General features: G+C 39.1%; 2 protein-coding genes across 5 annotated transcripts; one reads left to right on the plus strand and one right to left on the minus strand.

Moving 5' to 3' along the window:
• Nucleotides 1-311: 311 nt before the first annotated feature.
• LOC144639174 (steroid 17-alpha-hydroxylase/17,20 lyase-like) lies at nt 312-24,027 on the plus strand. Of its 4 annotated transcripts, none has more exons than XM_078498445.1 (7): nt 312-559; nt 5,232-5,269; nt 7,320-7,449; nt 9,575-9,725; nt 17,961-18,074; nt 20,829-20,986; nt 21,873-24,027. In XM_078498445.1, exons 6-7 carry the CDS (start codon nt 20,887-20,889, stop codon nt 23,030-23,032), a joined length of 1,260 nt encoding a protein of 419 aa, XP_078354571.1. In that variant the 5' UTR covers nt 312-559; nt 5,232-5,269; nt 7,320-7,449; nt 9,575-9,725; nt 17,961-18,074; nt 20,829-20,886; the 3' UTR covers nt 23,033-24,027. The 4 variants fall into 4 exon arrangements, with proteins under 4 accessions (XP_078354571.1, XP_078354570.1, XP_078354569.1 ...); XM_078498444.1 differs by lacking the exon at nt 312-559 and adding an exon at nt 4,490-4,987; XM_078498443.1 differs by lacking the exons at nt 312-559; nt 5,232-5,269; nt 7,320-7,449 and having other exon boundaries at nt 7,461-9,725.
• Nucleotides 12,692-16,630, minus strand: LOC144638907 (adenosine receptor A1-like). The gene is made up of 2 exons (XM_078498193.1): nt 14,888-16,630; nt 12,692-13,059 (listed from the first exon to the last, which is right to left on the minus strand). Exons 1-2 carry the CDS (start codon nt 15,714-15,716, stop codon nt 12,725-12,727), a joined length of 1,164 nt encoding a protein of 387 aa, XP_078354319.1. The 5' UTR covers nt 15,717-16,630; the 3' UTR covers nt 12,692-12,724.
• Nucleotides 24,028-25,915: the final 1,888 nt, after the last annotated feature.

Raw genomic sequence — 25,915 nt, forward strand, 5'->3', positions numbered from 1 at the left:
GAATGTAAAAACCCTTTGATCTTTAACAGGTTTTGCCGGGAATGGCCGTTTTAATGTTCATCTTCAATCTCAAACTATCAGGAGCTTGGGCTACCTATTGCAGAATCGTGTTTATACGAAAACTATCATCTTTTGCAGGGCTCGGGGTTGGGATGGTTATCAAATCGCTATTAATATCGATATATTGCAATGTCGTAATCTCAAGGAGCCTCTTCTACTTGTATAACTCGTTCGCTCCGGAGCTACCATGGAAATCATGCAATAACCCGTGGAATACTGGACCCTGCAGGTAAAAAAACTTGTTGCACAAATTGGGATTAGTAATTAATGACTCCTGCATGTGCACTTTATTTTGAAACTGAATTCATTGTCAGCGACGCTACACAGTTTTAATTGTCCTAATAAGGCAGCTCGTTATGACGTCAGAAGCTATTATGTCATTACGCTTTGTGACGTCATTTGCATGTGTCGTCTAGATTCAACGATGGAGGTCAAATCATTCGGCAAGAGAAAAAATGCTACATTTAACTACAAGATGTCAAAAAACAAAATTTGCCAAGTGAGTATAACGGTACATAAGACCTCGAACACGAGCGAGAAACGCCAATGTTCCTTATGCCTTACATCGGATATGCTGTGGGCCTTGGCAACATATAGCGCTTTCAATATTTAATATGAATCGCCATATGTTGCCAAGGTCCACAGCACACAAATTTTGTGCTTCAAGAATGGTGGAGGTTAACTTGCCTTTTGTAAATAATACGGCGTTTGTTAGTTTTAGAAGTCACACGCTCTGCTGTAAAAGAAAAGTAGTTAAAAATTCTAGAATTTGACGCAGATTTTTCGCATTTTTGAATTTGTCTCGCCAAGTTGTGCGAATCACCACGAAAAAGCCTTGTTAACCAATCGAAACCAGAGGCATAAACATCCTACCAACGGCAATTTAGTGCGGAAACTTGCAAACACGAAAATGAACAAACAGTCGTCCGGTGCTGCAAAACAATATCCAAGCGGTAAAGCATGGAATTAGAGGCAAGTGCGGGAAATATACAACCGATGGTAAGCGCGCAAAAACATCCAAGCTCTGGAAAGCACGTTTCCTGACAAGCGCAGGAAAAAAGTAATCAGCAAAAATTTCGGAGATAAAAATATATTTTACTGAATTTTGCGTTTAGTGCAGAAAATCATCTAAACGGCGGAAAGCGCAAAAACAAATCCAAGTGTTAGGAAGCGCGGGAAAACATGATTCAGTACACTGTATATACGTAGCAAGTGCGGGAAAAATCAATCGGTGGTAACAACAGATAAACATCAACGTCTGCAAATGCGGGAAAATATCTAATCGGTGGCCGGTGAGAAAAGACAAATGCTAAGCGTTTGCAACTGTGTGTAGAACCAGAGTTAGTAACTCAACTAACTCTGGTAGAACATCCAATACGACGAGCGAGAAAACCAATCCATACGCGCAATGCAAGCGCAAGTACGAGAAGAAACAATACATAGCGCGCGCTCTAATATAAGGTTAACTTTTTGATGCGTAAATAACGCGATCTCGGCAGTTAGCGATTAGTTTTTTAGCGGTCAGCAGCTACTGATGTGTGATAAGGGTAGCTGTTTCGGCTGGGTTTTTCCAGTGTTTCTGGGTTTAGAATGCGTTCACGAAACTGGCTTTTGTTGCATTTACGAAATGATCCATTAAGGTTGCGTAGTTAAATAACTTACGACATATGAAGTTAGCTTTAACGGTTAGTACACGCTGCCAAAAGAGGTCGGATCATTCACAATGTCTTACTCAAATCGTAATATTAAGACACCTGAGAGTTAAAACATACAAGATGCTGAACAAGGTTTATCCCGTTGCTGTAAAATGGAGCGCAAGTTCTTGACCCAAAGCAAGTGGCACGAAAAATTATATCAAAAAACTTTGTCACAAAGCCAAAGAATTTTGTATCATCCTTTCTCAGAACAGGCCCATTTTCTCAATTTTTCTGTTTTCTACCTTTTCTCCACCACAGCTTTGTTCCTTATTCCTTATTTTCTGACCCTAAAAACCTGTGGTATTCCACTTTCATATCTTCATAGCTATAAAAAAGTGGAATACCACAGGTTATCAGGGTCTATCTTGAGCTGGCGCTCGAACAATACCTGAGCCTCGGTCCCGTCAAAGCTTGGGCAGTGGTTTGCCCCGTGCTCAAAGGTATGTCATGTACAGTATCGCAACAGCAATCTTTATTTGTACTTTTGCCTTTTACAAATGTTAATTACAAAAGTATTAGTTATAAGATAAGAGTACTGGCTTCCTAGGGGCTAGCGAAGCCAGGCAGCCTTCTGACATTAGCATTAACTTTCGGACGTACCAGCAAACTCAAACCCCCCACCGTCCTACAAGGGGGGTGAATGGAACCCCTCCCCAGGGCACAGCAAAAATATTTTGCACTGTGTAGAAAGCCCATAGCTTACTATACAAGATGACATCATTTTTGTTGGCCGTGACGTCATTAGAGCCGACATCTTGGATCCGCCATCTGATCTTGTATTCGATCACCATATTTTTAGAAAGTCAGAAAATAACAGAAATTGATGCAAAATCATGCCAGAATGCTTATGGAATGTAAAAATAAACAAATAGTACAATTCCGTTTCAGAAAAAATGGAAAAACTAAAGAAATTCAAATGTTAAAATTGACGATTTTTGGCCAGACACGCTTGTAATTATGACGTTGCCATGGCATGAACAAATCGTAGATTACGTAGAAGTGAGCATTCGTTTCAGATGGAAATCAACGCCGAATGCAATAACCCAAAGAAAAATTTCTCTCACTGCCGCAAAGCACCGGTAAAACACTTTTCGCTAACCAAATCGTCCCTGATAATTCTTTATTCTTCACTAAGAAAAGTCAGCTTCATTGTTAGCCGTTTAACGGCGATGAAGCTGACTTCTCCTTGTGAAGAAGTTTAGGAGTGAGTATCGCTTGAAATCATTATTCGTTTGCTTTTTGTTTGTTTGTTTGCTTGTGGTTTCTGTTAGTTAACCGTTCTCAAACAAATCGTAGAACCGACTATTCGTTGCAGAAGGAAATCATCGTTGGATCCAAGAAGCCAAAGCAAAATTTCTCTCACTGCCGCAAAGCACAGACAAATTAAAATATCTTTTTGCTAACCAATTCCTTATTGAGTTTTGACCATAAATTATACTGCTTTTAAAGACCCTAGTCAACCACGCCTTTGCTTTTGTTTACATACGAGAATTTCGGTATTATATTTTCGCGGAGCGTGTCTAAAGGAAAGAGATCACTGTGAAACTGCCAAAATTAAACAGACTTCAAGTGCAATAAGATTTTGCTTCGCCATACAGTGTCATATAATTTCGATGGCATCGAAAATGGCGAAGGCTGACTAGAATCTTTTAAGTTCAACTGAAAAATTTCACTCCAAACAAACAAAAGAATCAATAATGATAGAATAACTAGTCACAAATAAGCAATAATAATTTTAAAAAGTTTTGTGGCAGTTTAAGACCTCAGTAAAGCAAATGCGTAAGGATGGACGAGGATTTCTTTTCAACATGCGAAATGTCCGAATTTAGATGACAGAGAAAATGGCGGAGGCTGACAGGATCCTTTAAGCCTGGTTTTCACTAGCAACACAAGCACAAGCGCAAGCACAAGCGCGATCACGCAAAAAGGACAAATTTTAATCCTTGTGCTTGTGCTTGTCGCAATCACAAGCACAAGCATCTAAATGCAATGCGCTTGTGTTTTTGCTTGAGTCGAAGCCGTTTTTACGGAGAAAAAAGAGCTGTTATCCTTGCGCTTGTGATTGCGCTTGTGCTTGCGTCGCTATTGAAAACCATGCTTTAATCACTTTTGTTTGCTTACAAAACATTGTACATATGTTTTATTTCCTCCAGTATATTGAGAGTCGATTAAGAGCTCATTGCCGGTGATGCAAAACGAAAGCAGAAACATCATAACATAATTGTTTTCCACTAAGTGACCTGTTTATATTAATACTACTTTTAATCTGTTAGGCGTTAAATTCTTGCCATGTCAAATCAACCGGATTTGACCCGGTTCATCAATGCCATTAATGGCATTGATGAACCGGGTGAAATCCGGTTGCCGCTGGTTATTTGTCTGCTGTTCGCTAGAACGGCTGTGTTGTGTTGCCAGAATGCTTATGGAATGTTAAAAATAAGTATATCTTACAATTTTGTTCCAAAAAACTGGAAAAAGTAAAGAAAAATGTTAAAAATTACGAGTTTTGGCCAGACATGCTTGTAGTTATGACGTTGCCATGGCAACGTTAAATATCATGGGCACGTGGTTTACAAATCAAAATTTCTGCAAGGGATGAATTAACAGCTACTAAAAGTTTCAGCATTGTAGAGGAAATCCTCTTTTCAAAATTTCAAAATCCTCATGTGGGGGGGGGGGGTGGCATCCACCCCCTCCTTCCCATTGTACGTCCGAGGGTTAAATTTCGCGTGTTAAAATATCGCAGGGATTTTAACCAATAAGGTAAATGGAACTTAAACCATCCGAAACTACAATGGAGGTCAAAAAGACTTGGGACACTTGTGAAAAGGAGAATTGAATAACGAAAGCTAACGAAATACTTATAATACTCGTAAGCAAATACTTAATGCATCAAAAAACGCAAAATTACGTTCCCCAGGAAATAAATATTCACGGAAACTTCATTTCCAATATCTTTTGCCAAGGATCTTAAAGTTTCCAGACAAGGCAATGTATTGTGTCATTTGGTCCTTAGGATATAATACCTGGAGCAGCAGAATCTTACCATAACCAGCTTATCGCCTCGGCTCCCCTTCTATTCACAGGTTGCGATTTTACCGCTTTATTTCCCTACATTGTACTACCCGCTCTGATTGTCCGTGGGGCCACTCTGCCTGGCGCAGTCAATGGAATCATATTTTACCTTAAATCGACTTAAACCTGACTTCAACAAAATTTTGGAGCCACAGGTAGAATGAATAATGTAAAGATTTCATTAGCTCACACGAAGGCTAACGAAGGTTTTTAATTACGCCCGGGCGATAGATTTACCTTTTGCAACTTTGAGGTTCATAATTTAATAAACGTTTCACTTTCGCCCGCCGTCAGCACCGAGATTCTTAAAAAATAGTTTGTTATTTCATTTTTAAATCAAAAACCGACTGCCAGTTAAGAAAAATAATTAACTTTGGATAATTTCTAATATCCCTTTAGGTTTGAATCTGTAACAAATTTCACAACAACTGTGAAAGGTAGGTGTCATGTACTGCAAAAACAGTTTGGATGCAGGGTACCCCGCAACGAAGAAAAAAAAAAGGGAAAAAATTGCTTGGCTTGTCTGCTTCCGGATCTCTTGTTCAAGAAATGCTCGTACCAGACGTCACTCTAAGTGCTTATCCTTGCAATTATTATAATTATTTTTTTGGTCATGCACTGACTAAGTAAACATAAAAACGCTCAAGAGAAGTTGTTGTTCCCAGTCTCGAGAGAGGTCTGGGATTCGGGCCAAAAAAAATCCATAATGATGACGTACATTTTCTGAGATCTCTGCAACCAATCAGAGAGGTTTTACGGATCTCTGTGAAGCTAAGCCATCAGAAGGGAATTTTACCGGTTAAACCTGCTGTACATGATGGTGTATGTGTATTTTCCCAGGGACGCTGTTGTTGTAGCGACAATCAACTGTTTGACCAGTTTCTTCGGAGGATTTGTCATTTTTAGTATGATTGGTTTCATGGCTAACACATTTTAAGTGTGTGCCATGAAACCAATCACACTAAATATAACAAAATAAGGAGGTCCCACAAGTGGTCTATTTAAAAAAGGAGGTCTCACAAATGGCCTCTTACGGTAAGCAGTGTTACTGGGCATCCTTGGAATAGGAGAGGACAATGGGTTCTTCTTGTCACCCAGAGTTGCAATTAAAGGGAAGTCATCAAAGGGCGCCATCTGTTGCTACTTTGAAAAAAGGCTCTACTACAGAATGTTTTCTTTTTATTTTTCGAACGCTTTCCTTTGTTTACTTGTAGGACCTGGACTTGGTTTCGTGGCCTACCCAGAAGGCATTGCTCTTCTGGGTAGGCCACGAATCCAAGTCCAGGTTCTATGTTTGCTGTTGACTATCGGAATGGGGAGTCAGGTTGGTGATACAATCTATGCAATTAGGTACGTCCTCGTTCACTCGCTCGCTCACCCTTACTAAAAAAATTGTGCTGTGTAATTTTGCTCTTTTAAGAATTGATCGAAATTGACGAAAAACCGACAGTTGTTAAATTCGTCATCAGTTGGTCGATTGATCGACTGACTGTTAGCCACACAGAGACGTAGGAGCCGATTGACGAACTGGCTGGCAGGCCAATTGAATGATTGATTGACCGCTTGATGAATTAATTGATTGATTGATTGATTGATTGATTGAAAATTTACCCAATTTAACAATCATGACAGCGTTAATGACTAACTTAAAGTTATAAAGCAGACATACTTGTCAGATTGGCGGAGTTTGCTAATTTTATTAGCAACTCAGATCTCACAAGTCTGTCTTCTTTTCCTGTGTTTCATTCAATATCTTATTGGCAGGCTGACAGGCTGACACTGTGTAACTGTATAATTTTATCTTTATTTTTATAATAATAGGATCATTAGTTGCTTTTAAGAATAGTTTATGTTTTAATCCTAGATTGATCTTGGTAATTTTTTTCTCTTTTTACTAACAAAACTTTGCCGTGTAGTTTTCCTGTTTTTAAGAATTGACGAAAAAACGCAATCATCAGTTGGTCGATTGATAGACTGACTGACTGACTGACTGACTGACTGACTGACTGACTGACTGACTGACTGACTGACTGACTGAATGAATTAATGAATGAATGATTGATTGATTGAAAATTTTACCAATTTAACAATCATGGCAGCGTTAATGGATAACTTTAAGGTATCCATAAGTTCTACCATGATTGTTCAATTTAAATTAGCAAACTTCGATCTCACAAGTCTGTCTGCTTTTCCTGTGTTTCATTCAATATTGTATTGGCAGGCTGCCAGTGTATAACTGTATAATCTTATCTTTATGTTTGTAATATTAGGGTGAGTTGCTTTTAAGAATATATATGGTTAATGTTTTAATTCTATATTGATCTTCGTAATTTTTTTTATCTTTTTATGTTTTTAAGAGATTGAGCAACCACTCCCTGCATTAACGAATTTAAATAAAGTAGCCTTACCTTACCTTATCTATCTATTATTATGGCTGATGGCTGCTTCATTTTAACTCTAATTTTTTCGACACTTTTCATCATTCAGTTTGTCTTCACGGAAACAATCATGGCTGCGCTTATGAACAGCTTTAACAAACTCCGATCTCACATGGGATTCCGTCTGCTCTTTCTATGCATCTTTCAATATGTTATCGGACTTTCTTGCATCAACCAAGGTATGTAGACCCCTCAGTAAATATTTGTTCGTATCAGCATGATAAAAGGGCACAAGTACTGTATATATACTTTATCTAGCATGCGCTCTTGGTGAGTGCGAAATGATTGCCTTTTTTCATCTTTTACAAGGAAGTTTTTTTTATAAACCATCTGAATGCAATGGTCACACGACACATCTCTACGTTCTGACCCCAGGGGGACGCGGGCTCTGGGAACGAGAATGCGGTCTGGCCAGGACCTGTACCCATGCGCACAGCCTATTACCCGTGGAGTGGCAGCCATGTACAGCTGTTTCGTCCTTGTTAGGGTTAGGACTCATCAGCATGGCATAGCCAGGCGTAAGGGTCTTTGGTTTATTTAGGAAGTTTTACTCCAAGATTTATCTATATATAACTGACAAAAATCACGTTTAATGAAAACATAAATTGGTAGATAGTGAGAGAGAGAGAGGGAGAAGAATAAGTTGAGTTTTCAGTTGCAGAAAAATGCTTCACACAGTTGTTACATAAAATCTGGATACACAATTTACTGGACTTCAGATTCAAAACAGTTTCAAAGGACCAATTAAAATGTTGCATTTGTTTCTCTCGTAATGAAAATTCAAGTTGGTGGCCACAAAAAGAAAATCATATGACATATTTTATTCTGAGGGGACAGACCATGAACATAATTGTTGCTCCTGTGAATATCTTATTGCTTAAACCATTCATCGGATACCCAAAATGCGTGCAATTCCACAACTGGTTTCGGTTTTATTAAATCCTTAACCAGAACATTTTTGGAGGCGCCACCCACGATGTGAGCACAGTTAACAATTACAGTTTGTAGAAACTTTTGTGTCAATGCTCTTGCCATATCCCACCTGACGGCTACAGCCTCAAAAATAACCAAAAACATCAAAGATAAGCCGCCACTTTGGCTGTCAAATATATTGAGAACATAGATTCCACCTTGTTGTGGAATCTACGTTCTAAATATATTTGATAGCCATATGATTTTCTTAATCGTGGTATAGCTAGATGGATTTGAAAATCTTATTATAGGAAATTAATGGTCCATGAAATTAATGCACATTATCAAAATTCGCGTTAATTTAAGTCGCGTTATTTTATGTGAGCGTTAATTTCCGCAACATTATTTAATTAAGTAGAGTGTTACTTCCAAGACCTAAATTTCATTCCAAAAACTGGATACTGTCCAAACACATATAGAAACTAGGAAGCCATAACCTTTTCTGTATACTATTTTTCAGTCTTTCACAACATAAAAGCTTCAAAAAAATGTCATGTGGAATATTTACAGTTTATTTTTTCTTTCAGGAGAACGGTACAGCAGCCAAAATATATCTTTAGAGACGTCAAATTTGCGATAATTTTCTTCACTGTGTGCTTTATGGGTATAAAGTATACTGTGTTATTTCACATTTTGGTATTTTGCTTGATTTTGAGGGGAAATGTTGGGTATACTGGGTACATGTTTTGGTTTATCGTAAAAGTAGGAAAAAGGTATATCCATTATTCCTTTGGAAAGTAGGCGTTTTTTGGCTACCACAGCGAAAACGAGAAACTTGAAGTCTTAACAATCCTTTGCTATACTTCTGCACAAAAATTCACAATCGAGCGACGGCCAATCATAACACTATATGGATCTCTAATCTAATTTCTTCTTGAGAATGATTAGAGTTCTGGGAACAAAGTTGGTAGATAAACAGCTTGATGGAACACGTTTACGAGCCAATAAGCACACTTGTTATAGTAATATTTTCATTTTTTTAAAGCTTTAAAAGTGGGTAACGTTGCGCTTCCCAGAAAAATGAACTGAGATCATTTTTCTGCGAAGTGTTACGTTTCCGGTATTTCGTTACTCACTGGAAGAGAACCACCTTCGACGATATTCACCATTAGTAATTCTTTCCCATTGGGTAACAAACTAACGCTAACAAACAAAATAACAAACTAACGCTGGGTAATGAGTGTTTTTACTGAGTTTTTAGTTCATACGTCACAGTTCAGAATGTTGCCTTTGGAGAGAAAGAGAGAGACGTTCTCAAGCCAGTCAGCGCACGTGTTATATAGAAATTTCTTTTCAATTTTCTTTTACAGTATATTTTTTTTTCCTTGGTAGCCTTTCACAATGGAAGAAGATAAGCTTCGACGGAAACGTTTACCCCAACTGGGCACAAGCTGTTGCGTGGCTATTGGCGCTTTTATCATTTCTGGCGATTCCGATTGGAGCGATCCATCAAATAGCTCGTCCAAAGGGATCCTTTAGAGAGGTATAGCAAATTAGTTATAATCTTAAAGAGCCTGTGGCACCCTATGTACATTTATTAAACCTGCGAACTGATCCTATATGAAAACGAGATTTCGATTGGTTTAATGAGGTCACAATTCTTATTTACCGCTGAGACGAGAGAAGCGAGAAGCGGGACGCGGAAAGAAGAAGAAGGGTTTTTTTCTGTTTCGCTCCATTACCACCTCGTTTTCCCCCTCATTTGCATAATTTCAACTCTTTCGGTCGCATGTACCATTTCAGGAAAAGAAACCCGACCGCTCGCAGTCTGGCTCGCAGTATAGTGGAATTTTTGCAATTGTTCTATGCAAGTTATTTTTCTTAATGGTAAAAATAGTTCCTTTAACTTTAATCATGACACTTTAGATGACACTAAGATAACGTACCTTGTAGATCAAATGAAAAAGAAATATATGGCTTATTGGAAACATTCCCTTTGTAATTCGCAAAAACTAGAATTTTATAATACTTTTAAAGACAGTTACACACCTTCACCCTATTTAGATTTGACTACTCGGAAAAATCCTAATCGAAAAACGCTTGTGAAACTCAGAATAAGTAATGACAAACTCCTGATTGAAACAGGAAGATATAACAATATCCCCAAAAGTAACAGACTTTGCACTATTTGTGGGCATAATGTTGAAGATGAAACCCATTTTCTATTTCATTGTCCAAGATATTCATCAATTAGAGACATCTTTTTCAGTAAAATAGATCATATAATTTCGAATCCCAAGCAGTTATCAATTTCAATCTTGATTGTGCAATTAATGAACTTTACTGACTATTATAATAATATGCAATTAGTGCAGTTTATATCCGATCCTGCATTGAAATGAGAGACAAATTATTATCAAATTCTTGATCACTGATTATTTGATTAGTTTTGTTTAATGACTTTTTATTGTAATTATTACTATTATATATCACCTTATGCTTTTGCAATACTGTAATGTTTTATGGTCATGCAAATAAAGCTCAAATGTTGTTGTTGTTGTTGTCTTACACAAGTTCATGGGTCTTGCCTTCAGCTCGGTCCACGAAAACTTGCAAAAAGGACTCGACCGATGTTTCTCTAATACAGACCTCATCTTCCTTCAATGACATCTAGTTTTAGTGAGAAAAACGAAGAAGATTTCAATTTATGAGCAAAAGAAGAGAATTCACAGTATATTTATTGATTCGTGAGGCCTGAACGTAAAAGTGATTTCTGTCTTTTTTAAATCAAGCTTGTTTGTAAACAATAGAAAACGACAATCCTTGCTATGGTAACCTCTGTGGCGAAGTGACCAGTAAAAAAATTAAACCTTGGTCATATTAGATCATTATGGTGTATTTTGGCAAAAATCGAACATTGTCTTCCTAGATAATTTTCATTTTCAAAACGACCACCCTAGGGCTAAAAAAACCTACATCGAGCCTCCTTAAGGTAATTCCCTAGTATTGCATTGCGCATCCTTACTGCGCAGAATTTTACGCGTAATTAGCGCGCGCGCACAAACAAAATGGCGGCTTTTGTCTATGCGGCTTGGCTCAAGAGAGCGATAAATCATCGTTTTCTCGTAAACGAATACGGTGACCTATCATTTTTTCTCTTAGCTTGAGAGTATCGATCAAATTCTTTCTGTAAAATGAATACAGATCAATTTCTATGGCAGAATAATAGTTTCCCAGCACTCGCAAAGGAATTATTAAGGAATTATGTAGTATATACAAGTTCTTCCTGCTCCTAAACGAATACGGTGACCCCACTTTTTTTATTTCAAAATTTAACTTCCCTGAAGGTAAACAACAAACCGGCAAAGTTTGGTTGAAAATCTATGAGCAGTTTGAACGAAAAGGTGAAGGGGACGAGCGAAGGGGACTGGGGAGGAGAATGCGCAGGCGTAGGCAATGGCGTTCTGATTCTGGGAATCGGAGGAGCTAAATTGTTCACTGATGCCGATGTTTAACTCTAGTTTCTATTGCAAGAAGAATCAAGAAATATTGCTACTCCCTCTCGACGGGATGTCAGCTAGCCCACGGCAGGGTGTTCCCAGGAATTTTTTAGGTTGATCTGAAAATTCGACGATGCCTATTTATACTCTTAGGCCAGGTTGTTCAAAACACGATTAAGCCAATCCAGGATTAACGTGATTGATTCACCTTCTAGTCATCCCCTCAGCAGAACCCCATTTACTGCTTGGGAGCCACAAGGACAGTGAATGTGTAAGGCCAATTAAAAAAATGTTTCTCGTCCCTTTTTTATTATTTGCCATTGGAAATGTTGGAACAAAAAACAACAGATGTTAGTACAACTGAAAATTCTGTAAGAGGTGGCTTTTTTTCTGCGTTTTAAGTCTTTTAACACGAACTCAGGTCAAAATTTCAAAGCCTTGGTACGCTAGTGTTGTACTGGATGATCTGTGGTACCCAGTTTTAGTGGAAATTTGGCCAAGTGTCTCAGCAGGTTTGTCCAGGATTGTAGCTCAAAGGCGCATCTTGAAAGACGTGCCATATCTTTATAAGTTTGTCGCTCGATCGTAATTCTTCTTTAACGAATTGGGTCGAGGATTTTAGCCAAATTTGGAAACAGCATGAAAATAGCCACCAAGTTGAACGAGGCTAATCTTTCCATGCAACAAAGTTTCAACCCACAGGCTTCTTTCTTCAATTAAAGAATACAGAAATTCTGAACCGTGAACTGCAAATTTGGGCTTTTCTCCAGCACAGTGGCTGGCAGATAGTGGACACATATGTTAATTTATTCTTCCGTTAGGAAGAGAGGCAAGTAAGCCTTACAAATGCAGACTCCCCGACTCACCCAGAGGGAAAAAACTGCGCAACAAACAACCCAAGTAGAAGAGAACTTTTAATGCCATTAGCTCTTAACATCCACGTCGACCAAGGTTTATCTACCGTCATCGATAAATCAACAAGATGTATAACTATATTACTGCGTACATGTTGTGGACATACAAACAAGAATTATTTATCGCTTTACTCGATATGGATAGTTTCCTCGGCCTGAAGGCGGCGGAATGAAAGCAAGACTGGTTCTTGTCTTGCTACGGCTGTTGAGAAAGCTTTAGAAGTGGTAGGCTGCATTTCAGGTCGATAGCGTTTAATTTCTATCATCTCTATTGGTGGCGGGCTGTTTTCTGGCTGTCTATAATGTACAATCTCAAGAATAGCGCGGTGCAACTTCTTGACACGCCAAAAGTAAATTATAGGGTGAAACAGATTTCCTAATTGATTAACAGTCGAGATCCAAGCCCACAAAACGATTATTATATGGGGTGGTATCATTGCGTTCGACGAAGGAGAGCGCAAGCCTAATTCTGTTTTGCGTCCTGTGTCTTTTGAGTTGGTAGGCCTGTGCACTGTTATGCGGAATGAATCGAGCCGTAATGCGCGCGCAGGTGTATGGACTCCAAATTGGCCGCCCCGATTGATTTTTGCAGGGGCAAGTCTCGGCCGGGTAACTGGTGCGACGATATTTTAGTCTCGTTTTCGCATTGAATCGTCCCTTTTGTCGTCTTTGGTCGCTGTTCTGCACGCGTGCTTCACGAATTTGCTAGAACATTTCGTTTGGTCGCTAGATTGTGTACTTAGTAAAACTGTTTACTTTCGTTCTCGTACAAGAATCGCCTCTTCTGTCGTCTTTGGTCGCTGAACTGCGACAAAAACTGACCGTTGCTTGTGGTCAAATAGCAAATGTTCTGAGTTGTATAGCTCAGCGGCCATTGTGCCACTTGATCATGGCTTGTGATCAAATAACAAACTTTCCGAGTTATGTAGCTCGGCGGCTGTTGAGCCACTTGATCATTACTTGTGATCAGAACACGTCGTTATCGAGTGACGAGGCTCGCATTTGCGTTAAACATTTGCACGGTGTAGACGACATCAGAGCAGATGAAGCGATCGAATATAACCGAACCATTGTTCAGTCAGATGAAGCGATCGAATACAACCGAACCATTGTTCAGTCGAGTAAATGCGGCACCGGAAGCATTCTTTTGTATAACGTGACCAAATCACGTCGTGCACAGAGTTCTGTCCAGACTTCGATAAATGATACCCACAACTGAATTACGTGTTGTAGCTGGAAAGAATGGCGATAGGAGTTGTTCTGTTGCTATGATCTCTACAAATGCTGAGATATCTCAGGCTGTGAAAAAACCAAAAAGCATCAGGAAACGAGACAGAGAACCATCTCGAATTTCTGTTCGTAGAGTTACTAAATTGCTTAGAAGAAATACAGAAGTAGACTTAAAAAACTACTGAAACATAATTTCCCAAGCTCCTCGCTTATTAGTAATTTTTGTAGCAATTACAAGAAATGGTTTATTTTGTGTAACTCTTAACATTTTTACAGTAAATATGTTTTTTTTCATAAACAAACAGAAAGAGAAAAAAAGATACAAGTATTGCACTGGTAAACAGAAAGAGTTATCAATTGACATGCTTCAAACAAAGTCTGGCTTCAGTCACAATAGCGCTTTTGGTCATACATATTATATTTTCCAAAGTTCAAATTTAAAAGGAGGTATGCTTCCTGCAAATGACAGTTGTAATTTGCCTTGGGTATCTCTTAATGATCATCCAGAATTTTATGTTGAGAGCGTTTCTGACAATAGTTGGCAAGACTACATTCAGCAAATGTCAACACCAGGAACTTGGTGTGACAATGTAATTATCCAGGCAGTAAGTATTTTTAGTTGAAAGCAAATTCTGCAATATTAATTCATACTTCAATATATTGCTGTTTCAAGTAAAAAGTGCTTTCTATGGAATTCACATGTTGCTTTTTCAAATATAAAATAATGTTGTCTATAACCTTAAAGGAACAGTGCCACAGCTGAGTTTAAGTTTGAACTTTGAACTGTGTCGTTACTTTCATACTTGTGTGTTACACATAACACACATTCAAAGACAAGCAATTGTCATTCATTCTTGGAATTAATAAAGTTATTGTTCGCAGTTTATTCGCAATCAATGTTGTTAAATTATTCTTACAAACATTTCACCTTCCTCTTTTGCCCCATCACCAACAAATTGTACAAGAAAAAGGGGAAATCTCAGTCAACACCAAAAACTACCCCTCCTTTCAACGAACGCATTCCCCTAATCGCTGATTACTACTAGTATTATTCGTAGAACTTACGACAGCAATAAGAATTACTGTCGGTATATAAGATAACACTAGCGCAGCCAGAATGATTGTTAAAGTGTTGGCCGCTTTGTTCTCTTTCTTCAATCTTTTAGCTTCTTCTTGGGACAGTTGTTCAGTTTGGAGGCGTTTATTTTGACGTCGTGTTTCTGAGAAAATATAACAAAAAGTGTAGGTTATAACAGCAATGTCAAATAAACAGAGAATTGCCAGTATAGCGTCCTTCACTTTCAAGTATTGCAAGTAAAGGTCTGTTCCACTGTCAATAGCAGCCAAGACAAGTTCGTGGAGAGTCACAAGAAAACCAATAGTCCAGGCCAAAGCAAGACCAGTTATTAGCCGTTGTTTGGTGACAATGGTCCGGTACCTCAAAGGATGCTTGATAGCAATATAGCGATCTATGCTTATTAACACGAGGGTACCTAACGAGGTAAGGCCACCTCCTAGTTTGGCTACCGTGACTGCCTTTTCTATGCTACAGAATGGTCCATCGCCAAAGATGTATTTTAACAACGTCGCGATGGCTATAGGTTGACCAACCAGCCCACCCAGCAAATGTGTTCCCGCCAGACACGCCACAAGTATGTTGGAGTTGGTTTGTAATCGGTTCCTTGCTGTCACGGCTAAGATGATCAGAACATTTAACAGGATAGCCGGAATGACTGCTAATAAATTGATTATGGTGATAGCGACTAGATTTGGAAATGTTACTTCTGTCAGGTACGTTTCTTTCCAAAGGGAGCCGTCATACAGATAATGGCATTCCTCTCTCTCTTCATCAGAAGAGTTCATGGATGAAGGCGAAGCAGTATTCGTCATTTTGCTGGAGATGAAAAACAAATAAATGAAAAGTAAAACGCAGGTAAGTGAAGATAACAGCGGCTGTGTGTTTCAGGGGATGAGGAAAGCAAACTTAAATTATTTATCCTGAATGTAATAAGGAAAAAATAGGGGATTAGTCATTCATATTATTTTCTCTCATTGGTTAGTAAAAAGCACCTTTACTATGTACGCGTGCGAGTTGCTCGGAGGTGAATATCGAAGGAAAACATTGTTGTTGCGCATTACAGTAGTGCGGAGTACTCAGAGAGCGAGAATTACGCTGAGGAGAACAATGCAAAGGAATTTAATCTCGTACCAGCTTAACGAAGCCAAACTCGATCTGGACGTAGTATTGAGACATCATTGTCGTGATACCTTGGCTAATTTCTGTATTAGCTTTTAACTGTAATGTATGAACTATTACGTTTCAGAGACTCTAGACATTTGCCATTATCAGAGATCGAGCAACAGTGAAAGTATTTTTCAAAAACAAAAACATACAAAAATACACATACAAAAACAGATAGCCCCACTCTTTGTCGCAGATTCACTGATGATCCCTCCTTCCCCCTCTGAGTGTCCTGGATTTATATGACCCACCCCTTATTCTTGCCAGCCCACCCCCTGGCATAAATAATGAATGGTTCCTTAGGAGATGCAAGACGAAATATGGCACTTGGGAATCTGAACTCTTTGAAGTCAGCTTTGGCCTACCTCAAGGTTCTCCATTGAGCTGTGTGTTATTAAACATCTACACAGCCCGGTGAAATTGATTGGACCTAAGATGACAGCACAAATTACTACTCGTATGTCGACGACATAGCCATTAGCTGCGACAGTCATTCTTCAGTGGAGGCTGTGGCTAATCTCCAACAAGCAAGCCATAAACTACAGGCTCGCACCAAAAACAATCACATGAAGGAGGCAAGCGTGGCCGAGTTGTTTAGGGCGCTGGTATTGTGATCCGGAGGTCTCCGGTTCAAGACCTGCCCTTGCCACTAGCTGGATTTGTTTCTCGGTTGTCTCGAGTTCAAATCCTCGACCACGCTTTGTGTATAGCCAAATGGTCTGCCCCCTGCCAGTTGGGATTTTTAACCTTGTTATGTTCATTTAAAATTATTTTTCCCTCTGTTTCAGTGGCATGCCTGTAAACTAGCTATCTCGTTGAGATATGGAGCTAAGTGCATGGCCACTATAAACATATATTTATTTATTTATTTATTTTTTTATAAAATTTAACCGGATGAAGTATGTCACTTGGTCATGTCAACCGACAACTATTTGCACGATCTTATGAGGGTCAGCCAGTACGACAAGAGATGAAAGTCGCATACCTTTTCTGAGAAGTCTTTGACGCAAGATTGGTCATGATAAGGCACATAAGCAATAACGTCAAGCAGGCAAAATTTGACCAACATGAACGATGACGATTCAAAGCACAGTTTTTCCAAGGCGTGTTAAAGCAACCCCATGAGCAAATAAAGAGACTTTTTCTTTTCATCCTCAGTTTGGCTGAGAGGTGCATGCAGTTACATTGTTTTGAAAATCATTGGGAAAAAGTAATTTTATAAACCAAACCAACATTTAAAAATAACATCCGTTTGCCGGACTGTAGCATTCTCATAATTCCAGTAAACTCTGTTTGAGGTCTAAAGTTCTGCATGTTTTAAATTTGAAGCCGCATTTTTTATTTAGCATCTGTCGTGGGGATCGAAGGGATATAAACTTGTGCTACATAAATTTCGAAGTGCTATAATTAACAATTATTCTTTGAAATCGAGGTGAATATTCTGCCGCTATTCACCGAGATTTCAAAGAATAATTGTTTTAGTATATACACACGAAGTGATCTCAACAACAAGCGATCTCAAAGTTTTCAGAAGGAAACCATTTAAAGTCGATTTAATTGACCTCTCAATTCATGCGTGGAAAACGTACATATAAGCGGCACTAACCGACATGCGCGAAACAGGTTACAGAATCTTCAAACATGGCAAATCTAGTTAATCTTCGATAAAATCCTCGTCACAATCTAGCAAAATGGTCCTTTAACACCACTCAAACCTGCAATCTGATCAAAAACCTGCTTGCAAAACATTATGACCGTTGAATCAAAGCTTTTGAAGTTCACTTGAATTGAAAATTGAAAGAGCAGTTGGCGAAGGATCCACCTGAAAGTTTGGATTATAAGCTTACTGAATGTCTGCAGAACTGTGGTAAAAACTGGATATTTTCTTGCAGAAAGACTTTTTCCTGAACATTTGTGGAGGATCTTGGTTGAATAACACTTGATGTTGCTGCCGATAAATCTGCGGTATTCATTTCTGCCGATGCCGGGCGAAGAGCGACTTCACGGTAAGCAATTGTTTATCGTTTTAGTACTCGAGTTGTGTGGACATTGTGCTGCAAATTGCGAAATATGTAGTCTTCTCTTACTTTGAAAACCATTAGGCCAAATTTCGTAGCCTTTTTTTGTCTTTTCTGGTTCAGCATCTTCTTGTATTCTTAGTATTTGCGATTCAGAAACGCCGGCGAAACGCGAGTTTACGCCGGCCATTTTGTTTCAGTTTGGATCAAGCATTATTCACTCCCTTAGCCCGAGATAGCGAACCAATCAGATTGCTTGAAACACCAAGATCACTGAGTGTGTATATACTAAGATTGGTTCGTCCACTTTTCCATACTCGGGTATTCGTTAGGTGATTTCTTTCCGTTTTGACTCCAGAAAGGTTTCCTTTGATTCCAAAACAAGAAAAACACTGTCTTGAAAATTAAGGTATGGGGCTCCGCTTGCGCACGCGCAGTGCAAGTGGCGTACGGACCTGCAGTTTTACGAACAATCTCGTTCCCAGAGCATGCGTTCCCCTTGACCGGCGGTCGGGAAACTCAACGGCTCTGGACGAATCCAAACTGGAACCAGGAAATCCTGGTTCCGGTTTGATTGTGCGCGTGCGCCGGAGATTGTATTCCCACGATGACTCTATTGCGCACGCTCCACATTCCAGAGACAAAAAAAAATGGCTCTAGCAGTAGGATTTTGTTGAAAATTTCAGCAAAAATTAATGTTACAGCTTAATTTAGTTCGTGTAAAGCCCCAGTAAAGTCAAAATCAGCAAGGTAGTTCTCCTTAATGTATATTTAATTTTTGAAATGTTCAACCACTGAATAATTAAAAAAGTCATTTGACCGTTAATTCATTTACCAGAGACTAGACATGTCTGCTGTTTTATGCAAATTCAGGTCGTGTCACTAGCTTTTCCGCATGACGGATCATTATGAGTTGACTCGGATAGTTTACCTGATCAGTATAGTAGAGCTGATACAAAAAAAAATCACTTTATTAAAGTGTCAATGTATTTACCACTAATGTACTAATTGTGGACACTGTAAATAAACAAACAAATATATATTGCAAATATAAACATAAACTTGTTAAAACCCCAGCATCGTTGCTATAAGAACTTTTAGTGACATTCGGCCTATTATTTGTATAAATTTGCATACCACACAAAAAGTGTTTATATAAAAATGAAGCACTAATCATTCAGAACATGACATATACAGTAAAGCCTTGTCCAAACTTATTTTCCCAAAAGTAAACATTTTTAATCAATTTTAGAAAATAAAAACCTGTTTTCAAATTTTGGGCTCAATACATTCTTATAAAAATGGGGTCTGATTTGCAAATTTTAGCCTAACGGGTTCTTAAATGTTAGGTTCTTTATACTCGCGGGTTTTTACTGTATTGCGTGACAAATCCCATAAAAATACTTCATAATTGCATGCACAACAGCTGGACATGGCGCCGTCGGTGCTTGCCGCGATTTACAATTCCCTTAACCTTGGAAATGTTCTTCTGCTGTTTCTTCTGCTGCTGATGTTACACTACCTGATGGTGCTCTACGAATTCAGGAACATGCCGCCTGGTCCGCGCTTTACGACTCTCCCTGTTTTAGGGAACATGTTTTCCCTCGATGCCAAGGCGGAGAATCTTAGCGACACTTTCCAAAGGTCAGTAAAGAAACACAGTAATGTTTTGATCGAGCCCCATTGATCAGACTGATCACATAAACCAAAATATTCCATGGTTGTAGCGTGCGGATGATAGGGAATACTTTTAGAAAGGGCACGAAGCAGAAGCTATTCTGACTACAGACATGTGAACCTCCAATTCAGGACCTCTGTTCTTAAAGGTTCAATGTGATTTCAGGCAAAAATCCCTTACAACTAAACTTTGTCAAAGGTTAGACGTCAATCCGGCACCAGGCGCACTAACAACAAGTACATTTACGCTACCGTGACAGTGAAACGAATATGGTTAATTTCTTTAACGATCAGATCATTTGACGAGTGGCCAATGCTAACTACTTTCAATTATTCGCATCAGCGTATCGCAGCTAAGTCTTATCGGCGCCACATATAGAAGTCGACAGCGAGCATTTTCAGAGGCGTATGTGAAACGCAACTCGCCATAATTTCGATAATTTGTTAAATAAATTTCATTTCTCATCAACCCATATTTCAACCATGATCGGTGGACACAATCACTTTTTTTAAACAAACACGAACAGGGGGCCCCACACAAAGTACAAGCGGTGCGACTGTATGTATGTTCGAAATATAAAGAAATGTATGAGAACAACTGAGGTAGATTTACGTTTATTTTGAGCTTACTTATAGACATTACTAGCAGTACTGTTATGATGATATCCTCATACATTTCCTTATATTTCGAACATACAAACAGTCGCACCGCTTGCATGCCCCCCCCCCCCCCCCCCTTTCCCCCCGAGCACGCTTCAGTATGCAGTATTCGTTTTATGCGATAACGTCAGTCTATCGCCTTATGTCATGAGGCGGTCGGCAGAATCTGTACTGCTGTTGCGCTCCACCAGTAAGACTGGGAACTAACTACAGGAATTAATGAGACGTGAACAAAGATCACGTGTAGATTGTTTAGAGCAACAAGCAACCTGGATCGCCGCGAAGAACACAAAGCAAAAGACTCCTGGGAAGTTAGAAAGGACTAATACAAAATGTAAACTGTTTTTTTGTTTTGTTTTATGGCCAAATAATCTTACAGTCAATTTCTTTTCACTTGATTTTCAGTCTTAGAGACAGATATGGTCGAGTTTTCTCTCTGAAAGTTGGAAGCTACAAGATCGTTATGGCGTCATCTCCTGAGGCTGTTAATGAGATGTTAGTAAAGAAATCTGTTGATTACGCCGGAAGACCACAAACCTATGCCTTTTACACCCAAACCCTAGGTAGGGAATATAGAAAAGGATAGAATTATGCTTACTGAAAATGACTCATAAAGTACTGTATAATGAGAGTGTGGGCTGTCCAAAGCGTTTACAACTGGAATTTCACTCTCCATGAATGTTCTTACAATTAACAATTGGTTCACCCTTTAGCGTGCGCTATCGAGTTATGGTACACGCGGGAAGTTTGGAGAGCACGAAAGAAACGTTAAAGTTCAGTTGCCCGAGGCGATAGCCGAGAGCAACTCTAGCTTCTTGAGTCCTCTCCAAACTTCCCAAGTGCACCATAACTCTCATGCAGGCTAAAGTATGAACCAATTGTTTTATAAAATTGCCGGTGGAAATGTAGATTTAAACCCGCGCCAAAAACTCGCGCGAGAGAATGCAATTTACTCACCCTATGCGCACGCTTTCAGCGTGCACTGATTGGATTTTGTGCACGCTCACGTATACTAAATTTTTTTGCGCTTCGCTAGCTATGTTATAATCTGCGTTTATCAGACGCCCCTCTATTGCACTGGCTTCTCGATCTTTCAACTCTCTGCCAGACAGCGTTAGACACTTGACTGATTATCTTTCATTTGTAAAGGCCACAAGGAAGACTTAATTTCAGAGAGTTAAATCCTCATTGTAATAAAGGTTTTTTAAATTAATTGTAACATTTCCAAGTAGTACTTTAGGTAACTTATCTTTACATTGTAAATTTTACACTTAGATAATTTACCGTAATTTTAGTCACATATTCACTTTGTATTTTCTTAAGTTATTCACAAGCGAAGAGTAACTCCGTGAAGTACTCTGAATAAAACTTTTGTCATTATCATCATCATCATCATCATCATCATGACTAACGACGCAGTTCTCACAGACTTTAACTTTTGAATTACAGGAGGCAAGAGTACAGTCATTGGCAATTATAGCCCTGCCTGGAAGTTTCAGCGCAAACTCTTCACTACAGCTTTGCGCCAGTACCTCTCGGACATTCCTCTGATCGAAAGCAGGGTGTCAACCCAGGCACAGAAACTTGTGCAGTTCATGGAAGAACAAGCTGGAAAACCCTTTGATCCCGCAGATTGCTTGATGCGTAGCGTTGCTAATGTTATTTGCGGAATCACTTATGGAGGGGAAAGCGACACAACCAACTCAGATTTGGACATGATTTTAAAACTGAATGCAGGCTTTGTAGCTAATGATGATATCACGCTAGTAACCTTGTTAGATTTTTTCCCGTGGGCACGTTATCTGTTCAAAAAGGCCTACGATCGCAATATCCAGCCGTTTTTAAAAATACATGACATCAATCGCAAAATATTCCGTCAGAGAGAAAACAAATTCGATCCAGTCGCGCCTGTGCGAGATTTAATTTCAGGCCTCCTTCTCGCCAAACATGAAGCCCAGTGCGACAGTGATGAGGGAAGAGCCGTCCGCCTTTCAGATGACCATTTTGTTATGACCATCGAAGACATGTTTCTCGCCGGCTACGAGACTACAAACACCACGTTACGATGGCTCATCTCCTTCTTGGTCAAGTATCCAAAATATCAAGGGGACATTCAGTGCCAGTTAGATGAAGTAGTTGGCAAGCGGAGCCCCTCCCTGAAGGACCGCGCCAATCTTCCCCTCGTCCAAGCAACGATCATAGAAACGCTACGGCTTGGAAACCCGGTGCCCAATGCAGTGCCTCATGTCACTATGACTGATACCACGCTATGTGGTTACCGTGTCCCTAGAGATACGTACGTCTTTGCCGACACGCAGTCTATTCATCTAGATCCCAAATGCTGGGAAAACCCCACTGAGTTCAACCCGTACCGTTATATCAGTCAAGACGGCAGCCTGGTCACCAACCAAGCCAACTTCTATCCATTTGGAGCTGGACGCCGAGTCTGCGCCGGTGAACCCCTGGCTAAAGTTGAGCTATTCTTGTTTGCCTCGTGGATGCTTCAAAAGTTCACTTTTGTAGGTGGAGATGGTCACCCACCTAGCCCGAAGGGCGCTCTCATCCAGTTCCCTTCTGCTTACAAGATACGTGCTATAAAACGAGAATAAAGTGGCATTAAAGGGACTAAATCACGGATTTAACAGGTTTTTGAACAGCCAGAATTTATATTTGTGTCACAGGAAACCTAAAAATAATAGTCCATTTTTATTAAAAATTGTTATATTAGAGCACTGAAACTGTTAACGAGCATCTTTGGCTGCGGATGGAAACGGATTGCAACTTGAAAAAGTTAGACTAACGTTTTCAAATTGTTTCCGCGCGTCATCAAAAAATCGATATTTATTGCCGTAGGTTGATTTGTATTCGCAAATTAAGGTTATATCTTCCTTTAGATGTTGAAAGATAATGTATTTAGGGTTTTAGTTGTCTACCACTAATTGCAGAACAGTTTAGACCAAAACTCTGCGAAATTCCCGTAACATTGCTCCTTTAAGAGAGACAATGAACATTATAGCTAAAGAGACTTCCAACTCTTGGTTTTCATGTTACGTCATAAAATTCCGAAATTAAAATTTACTAGGCCTACTACATTTTCGTTGTCATTAGACGTAAGATAAACTAAAAATATATCTTTTTGCAAATTTCCAGATTGATAGTGTCATTCGTTATTTAAACAGAGCATTTTGAATATTTGAGTTCTCCGTCGTATGTGACATCAAGCTGAGTGCCGTGACAAAGCTGTTTGTTTGAAAAAAGGCCTTTCCCTTCCATTTTCAGCAGACTGAACATTTCAGATATTATAATGAGCGGTGTTTATGTGAAACTGTACTAGCTCATGAGCCAAAGATTGCCGCTGTTGTAAACAGAATTGAGTTCCATATGGTTAATTTAGCACCCCTTTTGCGATTTTGAGACATTATTGATTAAGTTTTTTCATCGATGTAACCTTGAATAACCTTTTATATTATTGCTTAGCAACGACCAATCACAATGTAGAGAATGAAGTATAAGAATTAAGGTTTCACTACAATTTATCACGGTTCTAGCTCTTTTCACACCCACTGTAAGTGAGTGAATACGAGAGTGGATTAAAGTAGTTAAACTCTGTCGAGTCTGTTGGTTCGTAGGTACTATCCCTAGTAAACACAGGGGCAAGTAATAACGGCACATGCGAAAGTAATAACGACGATATAAGCAGAAAATTTCGTTATTACTCGCACATGTGTTGATACAAATGGACATAACTTTTGAAATACTGAAAACGTACATGGGATTTTGCATATTTTACCCGATAAAGGACTACACCTTTCGGCAGTGTAGAGTAGAGTTATCAGCTACGTCCCGAAATTGAAATATTCGCTTCAAAATCAAGATCATTTTTCAACCCGGCTTCGTTCCATACCAATCAGTTGTACTGTGGTCATTATACCCTTGATTTCGCATTTCATTTCCAGATAAATCGAGGGAACTAGAAAACTAGAAATGTTTATGAACAAATTGATATAAAAATTGTCGTCGTTCGATGCGAATGAAATATTAAATATTTGACAGCGACTCAAAAAATGACTATTTTTCTAATTTCCCAGACGTGTACCTTCTAAAAGTATCAAACTCCGTAATCTTTACAATATCAGACGCAGACTAGCAGATATAGATATAGTGATACAGTGGAACCTCGATTAAATGAAGAGCCAAGGGACTTCAAAATATGTTCGCTACAACGAGGTTTCGTTGTATCGAGGTATTTATCCATATATTTTACTATTACTGGGGCGAAGAATATCGTTCGTTATATCGAGGACTTCGCTATATAGGGTTTCGTTAAATCGAGGTTCCACTGTATTATATCACTTGTATACTTACCGCGATTCACTATCCAAATTACCCCGACCTGCTCCCGTCTGGCCTCGTTGCTCAGTCGGTAGAGCGTCGGTAGATCTAATCAGGAGGTCGTGGGTTCAAATCCCACCGGGGTCAAGAATTTTCTTTGCCCCGTGGGAACCCTCCCAAATTTCCTTTAAAAGGGTGAATATCCTAGGAGATTTGGTGTATCGGCAGTATTGCCTACTTCCGGCACTCATATATACATTTAAAAAAATATTTAATATCCAGCTACGGTGGCCCATATAGGACATGAGCATTTTTTTTTTCGATTGAAATTTTAACTCAAATTCCAGTTACAAAAATCCGTATTGTGTAATTGTCTAAGAGTACAACTTGGATTTATACTAAAAAATCTTAGTTGTAACAATCGTTCAATGTACAACTCGGATTTTTAACACCCAAAAACACAACTCGGATTTTTATCGCAAAAATCCGAGTTGTGAACATTTCAGAATTTGCAACTCGCATTTGTACCGCAAAAATCCGAGTTGTTAAATTTCCAAAAACATAACTCGGATTTGTAACACAAAAATCCGAGTTATTAAATTTCCAAAAACACAACTCGGATTTTTAACACAAAAATCCGAGTTGTTAAATTTCCAAAAACACAACTTGGATTTTTACCGCAAAAATCCGACTTGTGTTTTTGGAAATTTAACAACTCGGATTTTTGCGGTAAAAATCCGAGTTGTACATTGAACGATGTTTACAACTAAGATTTTTTAGTATATATCCGAGTTGTACGCTTAGACAATTACACAATACGGATATTTGTAACTGAAATTTGAGTTAAAATTTCAATCGAAAAAAAAATTGCTCAAATCCTATATGGGCCACCGTATCCAGCAGACTAGCGGATTTCAATCAAAACCGGCTTGGAAGCTGAAGCGACATGTCGGCGGAACCAAAAAGAACCAATGTAACCAAGCCGACAACTTCGTAAAATCGCGCGTGATATTATACCCTCCCATGTCTCCTATGCAGACGTCCTTCGGACTCGTCACGCATTTTCTCCGAAAGATTGCCAACCCCGTTCCCAGGGCTTCTCTCCTTCCCCCCCCTCCCCCCCCCAAAAAAAAAAAGGTTAAAAGATTGCGTGTTGGACA

This window comes from Oculina patagonica, chromosome 14, assembly GCF_052425735.1.
Source record: "Oculina patagonica isolate OP01 chromosome 14, crgOcupat, whole genome shotgun sequence".
NCBI lineage: Eukaryota > Metazoa > Cnidaria > Anthozoa > Scleractinia > Oculinidae > Oculina > Oculina patagonica.